Source organism: Vidua macroura, chromosome 3 (assembly GCF_024509145.1).
Source record: "Vidua macroura isolate BioBank_ID:100142 chromosome 3, ASM2450914v1, whole genome shotgun sequence".
NCBI classification, from domain to species: domain Eukaryota; kingdom Metazoa; phylum Chordata; class Aves; order Passeriformes; family Viduidae; genus Vidua; species Vidua macroura.
This window is the reverse complement of record NC_071573.1, coordinates 61,314,308-61,322,944: the sequence shown is the minus strand read 5'-3', so window position 1 is coordinate 61,322,944 and position 8,637 is coordinate 61,314,308. Positions and strand designations below refer to the sequence as shown.

Here is an 8,637-nt window from a genome sequence, read left to right as displayed (position 1 = left end):
GAAGAAAATGCTTGTAAGCTTTGTCTCTCTTCATTGTGAGAAAGTTCTGAAATAGAGCAATTAGAACAGTGAAAAGCACAAAAGGAGCTATAACAATATAAATTGAAGCCATATGCATAAACACAGTCCTGGAATGTGCCTACAAAACCACTCCTGAATTAAATGCTCCATATCCATAGGGCAACCTCTTTTCCAGGTAATTATTAAATCTCTAGACCTAAAGTAATTAAGAATGTGGAAACACTAAATGTACAACACACAGCTTAAGTAGGAAAAAGGAATGCCTTGCAGAGGCATTTTGAATGCATTTCTTTTGTATGCTGCATTCCTAGGAAAGGATGTGAAAGGGAGATGAACCTGCTGTTCTTTTTTATACTGTAGAAAAATGTCTTTAGCCTGCAAATATACTCTAAACTGTAAATTAGTTCTCAAAGCTCAGACACTGATGTCACTGAAAAGGATGTTTGCTGCATATTCATGCCTGTAGATTGAGTTTGGGAAATGTATTCTAGGTCTACTAGATCTTGATTTTGGCCATATTGTTATGCTGGAAGTCTGCAAGTAACATCATATATGTCTAATGTTCTCATTTACATGCCAGCAACTGGGAAATTTTCCATTCCATGGCTGAGCACATTTATTTTTCTGCTTGTATCCAGTCTCCAAAAACCATCTTTGTACGAACAGTGCGCTCTTCTCTGATGATTCATTTCTAGTTATGGGATTTCAGAAATTCAAGTTCTGGTGCTTTTGCAGCACCAAAAAGGTATAAAAGTATAAAAAGTATATTTGGCCTTGTAAGTTGTAAGATTTTAGAATGGAAAAATATTATAAATTATGCTGCCTACAGCAATCAGAAAATGTATATCCATTTGTCAGTTCATATTCTGTACAATCTGTGACTGATATTATTTACTGAAAACTTGCAAAATATTTGTAGATATTCTTGCACATATGTTTGTATGATGGAATTTCCTTCTTGTTCTGGACCATGAAGCACAGAATGCAAATACTTGCAGTTCTTTCGAACTGAGAAGTTAAAATTCCCAGTCATAGACAATAAGAAATATTTGCTGGTTTTACTTTGTGTTTTCAGTGGTACCTACACTGTTGTTAAACCTAATCAGTTTTTTTAAAAAATGGAAGAATGAGAGGCTGTGACTACTGAAATGATTGATGCCCTGATTTTTATTGTAATGAGGGTTTTATTTATTTATTTATTTTTCCTATCATTTTAGATAGAAGACATGAATGGTTGGTATCTGACTGATTTACCAGGTCACATCAGAGTTATCCCCACACAAAAGAGATTTGATGGGCATCAGCAGCTTAGCATCAGCAACGTGGCTGCGCAAAAAGTACTGCCACAGATTTACTATTGGAGCGCACCCAGTTCTTATTTGGGCAACAAAGTAAGTGCAGGTGGAACTTGCCTAAACACTAATTTGATTTATTGAGAAAAAAGGTAAGGCTTTGAAGGGGGGTGGAACTGAGGGAGGATAAAATTGGTTAGCTGTTTGACTGGCAAAACTGCAAGCAGAAAGGAATTACGTGTGTGGAGTATCCTTTTGAAGCAAAAAGGTAGAAAAAATTAACTAAGTATCTTTAACCTTGAGCCCTCTTTGGTCTCTTGCTGTCAGGTGTTAGAGAAGTCCAGCTGGTTCACAGCACTGGTTTTTGAATGAACTACCTGGTGTGTGGTTCAGCTTGGCCTGTTCTCTTGCCACCTTGTCCTCTGCTTTGAAAACCAGTTCCCTCATCTGCTTTTCAGAGATGCAGGTTGTGTATCAGATGTTGTGGGGGTGTTTAATGTTTTTCAGGAAACTTGTGTGTGGGGAGCTCTCTGCCCTGGAACTCAGAAAATACTGTTGTGAGCTTTGTGACAGTTCTAATGTGTGTATTTAAGTCTGTGTGTATGTACACACATATTCACATCCCACAGGTTAATACCAAATCCAAAATACTTTAATGAAAATCTCATTTTTTTTCCAGAGAGTACAGTTGAAGACTGAATGAGTCTTAAACGTGAAGAAAGCTTAACAGCTTTCCATTTTCTGTAACCCTGATTATGCTAAAACTTATCAGAAATGCTAACATTGATGCATTTAAGCGTATTTTCCTCTGTACTCTCTTCAGGCTAGTCAACCTCTTATTTATTTATTTCTTCCTGTTGGCTGAAAATCAACATGACAGAAGGTAAGCTGTAGTAAGCGAGCACATTGAAACTAAATAACATCATTCCAAAGAATTGGGCATCCTGTTCATGGCCTATAAATTGTTAAAGAGAGTTAGGCTCACTGAGCTGGGCAAGGGGGCGTTGCTTCTATGATATTGCATGTCTGGTGAACTTACCCTGAAATGTGAACTGATACTTTTCCTTACAGAATTCCATCTTGCTTCTAGTCAGCGAGCGAAATAATGGTAGGAATATGCACACATTATTTGAATGTGGAAGATACTTTTTCAGTGTAATTTGGAGGTCCTTTGTGGTTACTGTCAGATATCACTGTATGAATGAAACAATTTGCCTTAATAACTGAACCATATAAATTTTTGATACTACAATAACAGTGAAAGCACTCAAATTACCACAGTACATCTTAACTGTCATGTTGCATCACGTAAACTATAGTCATAATGACATGCCTAGGCCAGATGATTTATGCTATGGAAAGGGAAATGGAAATAGAATATTGAGAGTCCTTATTTGTAAACTCAATAAAACATTTCTCTAAATAGCTGAAACTGAATAAAACCAAATAGCTGAATCTAGATAAAAACATCCTTTCTTGAGAATAACTGCTAGCTGTAGAATAATTGGTATGTCAAAGCATGCAAACTCTTTAAGAATTTTTGTCTCAAGAAACATAGAAAAAAATTGAGGAAATCTTTTATCAAGATGTACACTTTTCTTGTAATTTATAAATCTTTTGTCACAGAAAGCTGCCTCTCCTCTATATTGCTAAAATTATTGCTCTTAAATAATATTCCCCAAAATAAAATTGAATAGAGGTAGTAACCATCCTGCATTTCCTAGTTTTCAAATATAGCTCAAAAAACGTATATCAAATAATTCTTTTAATATGAAGTTGGCATGTCCTGTGTGTGCCTCCACAGTGTTGATTGACATATGTGTGCTATCTGATTGTTTTACATCCATCTCCAACTGCCTCTTTCGAAGGAAAAAAAACATTATAAATAGAATACCCCTGTGCAGCCTTCAGCTTTTTCTTTTTCATCTAAATCTGGGTGATGCTAGGCTATGTGATACTGGTCTTTGACTGTGTCTCGAAGGAGACAAGAGGCTGTAGATGGTACAGGATTCTTGTTATATCAGAGTGGGACAAAAACATGAGCAAATTAATATAACATTACCACATCCTTTTACTCTTCTAAACATATGTGCTGCTACCAGAACTTAAACTTTGTTGCATAAATTCAGGTAATTTTTTAAAAAGCCATATATTATGCATTTGAACTAAAAAATTGGACAATGTTTTTGATGCAGAATACGTTTGGGAGTAATCTAGAGGAATTTAATTTGTAGAAATAAAATACCTAGTGGATAATTTGAGAGAACAGATTTAAAATGGCTAGTATTAAGGTTTTAGCAGGTATCACAAAGCAGTTTATATTCTTGCCTGCCTACCTTCTCATAGCCTACTGAACTAAGGATTGCAGCAATCATGAGGACTTGTGTTGTGTTAGACCTTCTAGAATCTGAAAAATGCTTTATTACAGAAACTCTAATTACATTTTAGGTATTTGAAAACCCTGTTTTCTTTTAGTTAGCAGTTTGTTCAATTATTTTGACAATGGATCTATAAGTTTCTTTTAAACATGTCTCCATGCTAAAATATTTTATTAATTTGCCTGAAAGTGTTATGAGTTATAGTATGATAATGTTTGATCAGAGCACTGAAAAGAAAGTATAAAATAAATTAAAAATTAGATACCAACTCAGCAGGATAATATGAGACACTTGCTTCTTTAAAATCAATTCAGAAGGGTTAGGTGTGTGGGGTATTTTGGAAGTCTAACATTACGTATACACTGTGCCTCTTTGATGCCTCATCAAAAAGCAATTTGATAATTTGTATGATGAGTAGAAGCTCCCTATAATTAGATAAAAGTAAACATAATACTCAACATATCTAAACATATGACACCCCTTCCCACCCCTCCATGACACACACATGAGAGTTGGCTGAGGCCACTTGAAATTCTGTGAGGAAACTTCCATCTTTGGGTACATGCTTCATTTTTTTTCTGCAGCTGTAAGTTTTATCTTCCTTTCTCTGCCAAGGGCGAGCTTTAATGTGAAGGTGGAGATTTACATTGCCTTTTTCAGATGACTAAGGTCAGCAGTTGCAGGTTACTTTAGTTCTTAGGTGGAGTTCATCTTAGAATTCAAGTCTCTGGGCATTGTTAGGTCTCAATGCACAGCACATAATACATCCCCTCCCACTCTTCTGTCTAGCCTTTGAGCAGCCACTAATGCTGCCATTACTCAAACTGCAAACAACACGATGGAAACCCTAAACCACGTTTTCTCCAAACCACTATATGCATACTGGCAGACTTGGATTGAAATGTTTCTTGAATCCAACCCTGTTTACAGGAATAATTTAAATTAGTTGTACAGCATGATCCCATTCACTATAAGTAAGGTTAATGTAAGCTGATCCTTCATGAAGTCAGAGCATGTTGAAAATTAAAGTAAAAGATGTTTGAATGTTAAGCTTTGTTATCTCTTGGAAAAGTTCTTGGACATCATGTTTGTCAACTCCATAGACCTAAAGCAGCCATATGATAGGTATTGTTCTTTCTCTGACTTTTAGTTAAAACCAAGACAGCAGCTGAAAGTTTTATGTAGAGTCTGTGCATACAGAACAGGAAGGGAAGTTTTTTACCCTGTCCCTTAATTTATTTTCCTTTTATTTTATAATTAGCTATTTGCTAATAACCTATTTGCTGACTTCACTAAGTCATTCTTTCTTTGAGTCCAGAAATGAAGACACTGTAATAAGCCTGTAAATTTTAAAAATCTGTCAGCCTTTTAAAAGTACTTCACTTGTGGAAAACTAGATTGGGATAGAATGAACAGTTTGTTTTGTGACATATTATCTATTACAGACTGCCTAGAATACCTCATAGGATTAAAAATTGAATTATAAAATAATCATGAACTAGGTCCTCATAGCTTTTATGTTTATTTCCTTCCATTTGTTTTCATTTCTTAGGCAATTCTGATACAAAAGGCAGAATAATGCAAGCAAATTGCAATCTGTGGCTCCCAGGGGGGAAGGGATGGAGTTGAGACCCAAAACATAAGGAAGCATAAATAATACAATAATCAACTGGAACTGAAATGCTGGGATCAATTGTCCTGAATTATGAATGCACCTAAGCCCAGAAAGCTTCATCGTGGTTTTGTCATGGTTTCAGATCTCAAGATTTTCTTATTCATAGGAAATGATGCAGTTACGAAGACCCACAACTCCTTTACTTTTAGTGCTTGCCTCAAAAAGGAAAGCAATCTAACATAATACTTTCTGGTATAAATGGATGAAATACAAGTTAAATTGTAGTTGGAAGCTGTTATTTTTACCATCAGTTGTTTCTGAAATTATTTGGCCTAATGAAAGTAATCTAGCTTAGAGAATTCCAACACTCAGCTGTGTCAAATTCAGCCAACAGACTGATTTTTTTAAGCATATGTCTATTGCTTTTATTGTCAGGAAAGCAAAGTAGTGCAGCTTAGGTGGGCTGGTGTGATCTCCATTTTTACACCTTTGTAAGAAAACCCATTATTTCAGGTTGTATGGACAGTTTAGGCCATCAGTAGAAGATTTTTGTTCCCTAATATATATGGGTTGTCCAAATTTTAGCATGTCACCCTTTAGTGACCTAATGGTAATGCTTGAAGTGTCTGCTCACTGTGTGATTGTAAGTCCAGTATTTTGTGATGAATTTGCCTTTTTTATACCCTCTGCACATGAAAGTGTCAGCGCCAGATTTGAATGTGTAGCAAAGCACATCACCAAGCTTGCAACAGTAAATTGGGAACAGAGTAGGGAATGTGAGCCACAAGTGTAAGGCATAACATAACAAAACCAATTTTGTAGGGACATTTAATGATTCTTCTAAATACATATTGTAAGTATGAGTAGGATTAAATACTTGGGTTATATGCATGTTATCCATATCTATAAAAGAAACAGTAATAGGCATCAGCAGTACATAGTATGCAAGAAATGTCCTTCAACACCCCTGAAGTTATTCAGAGTTGCTGAAAATTTCAGATTTTTCTAAATAGTCAACAGCCAACTTGTGGCAGAAAATTAAAGCAATTCAGTTAAACATAAATTAAAAATATATTTTTTAAAGACAGCTACTTCAGTATCTTCTCTCTTTCACATTGGAATGCATTCTTTTAAGAAAAAGATGTTCTAGTTTATTGATGTTTTTCGCTTTATAACAAGTAACATTAAACTGATCTAAATAATACTGTTTTATTTTAAATGACAATCTAAACTGACCTGACTGAAACCAAGTAACCGTAGTAATCAGACTCAGTCAACAGTATAAAGTTGTCTTCACTTTATACCAAATGGGCCATTTATTTTATTAGCACTTATTTCAATATAGCCTCTAAAAATTGAGATAATAGGCGGAGTCAGATATGGAAAAGATGAGACAGAGCAGACATCCAAGGGAAGAGCAAAACATTTTAAGGATTTGAACCACACCTGATATTTTCTTTAAGTTTACTTAATTTGTGTTTCATTATTTGGTTTAGGTTCTTTATTTTTCTTGAAATATTCTTTCAGCTTGGCACCATGAAATGGACAGGGGTAGGTCTTTCATTCTTTCACAGCTGTGGCTTGCCAAATTTGGCTTGATCCCCAGTAAAAAGGGCAACAATATTAGTACTGTCCTACTTGGGGCTCAGCTACCCATGACTGTCAAGAACCACCAAGAGATAAGTAAATTTTGCACACTTTGTTCCTCGTTAATGCTTTTAATGATGCTTGGGTAGCCTGTTGGGATGGTTCAAGTACGGCCATTATTGTGATTACAAGGAAACTAAGGATGCCCAGTAGACTGTTACAGGCTCTTTGCGCCTTGGAAATGGGTTGAAACAGGGCTCAGACTCTGCCTAGCTGAGAACACTGACTGCAGTATTTCATGTATCCCATGTTACATTTAATTTCTTAGTGCTAAAATCATCTTATACTACCCTCGATAAAAGAGAAAATTTACTGTTGGTGAAATTATTTCATAAATCTCTAGTGTCCTTTGTGTTACCTGCTTACCCAAGTCTGCCTTGAAGGCAAGGGTTTCAATCAATAGAGGCAGTTGAAAAATGGAGAAACAAGCAGAAAATAAAGCAGTTTGACAAAAGAAGGGAAGTGAACACTAGAGAGAGAGCACTGAGGGGTGATAGGAAATAATGAAGAAGGAAGTAGATTGGGGGAATATGCTTTCCAGCTTGCCAAGTCTTACTCTTTGATTTCTTTGATCCCAAATACTAAAATAATGAAGGATCTGAAGAAGCAGAAGAGAAAGAAAAAAAGGCTTTGACTTGGGAAGAATTTATATATCTGGTGGTTTGTAGTGAGGGCTTATCACCATGTAAAGATATGTGGTGATTATTATTCCCAAGATAGAGATAGCTAGATTGAGTAGTGGTTACTTAACAACTGCAAAGGAAAGCGGAAATTTATGAAAGGAAGACTACGTAGGGGTTTTGCTCTTCTTACATTTCATTCCTCTTAGATACATTCCTCCGCATGCTAAATACTTCATTAGCAAATAAGTGTTTGCTTTGAAAACTATATTTAGAGTTCCTTGCTCATCACAGGGTACCTGTAAGTAAAGTGCTTAATCAAGTTTTACTCACTTAGATTAATCAGAGAGAATTTATAGTCCAAACTTCTAGTTCATATTGGGTTACACAGGATGTGATGAGGGAATTTGTGCCCATCATCAAAAGGGTATACTTGAGAACTAATGAATAGTTGTTCTCAAAATACTGAGAGCCATAAAGAGTTAGGTTTATGTTTAGTTTCCAGATTGCCATTTATGAATAAATAAACTGCAATTTCTGTTTGATTTACCTGCCCCCCAATTTACTTCAAATTTAAATGATTTACAAAATCTTGAAACAGAATGTAATAGCAATTGTTGAATTTATATAACGCATTAGTAACACTGCATGATACCACTGAGCTTTATTTTTGTAATTTTGTGGTGCTCAATTTTGCTTTCCATATCAAAAAGACAGTGTGCGGCAGGGCAGAAATACTGAGAATTTCTGATGGTGCACGAGGGAAACAGCCTTTAGCACAAGCTATTTGTTGTATTTTCAGTCTGTGCTATATTTTTTGAAGTTTGACATGCTCAGTAGCATCTGACAATCTCAAAATTGTCTTTACATGCAGCTTCTCTACAAGATGGATAAATTCTGTTTTTTCCATTTTACATATAGGAATTAGCCTTGCTATTCTACATCTGTCCTTAGAAAATAAGTTTTGGTACCTAAACTGGATTGAAACACTACCTTGTGTCATTAAGAAGTTTTAAAACCAAACCAGTGTAGCACAGGTGCCCAAATCCAAGTGCTAATCACCC

At 35.5% G+C, this 8,637-nt stretch overlaps 1 protein-coding gene across 1 annotated transcript in view; it reads left to right on the top strand.

Moving 5' to 3' along the window:
* The window catches only part of LAMA2 (laminin subunit alpha 2), a 336,361-nt gene that overhangs the window by 141,525 nt on the left and 186,199 nt on the right, over positions 1–8,637 (top strand). Inside the window, exon 12 of the mRNA XM_053973291.1 lies at positions 1,239–1,412. Coding sequence (XP_053829266.1) covers positions 1,239–1,412 — 174 coding nt within the window. The remainder of the gene's footprint in view (positions 1–1,238; positions 1,413–8,637) is intronic.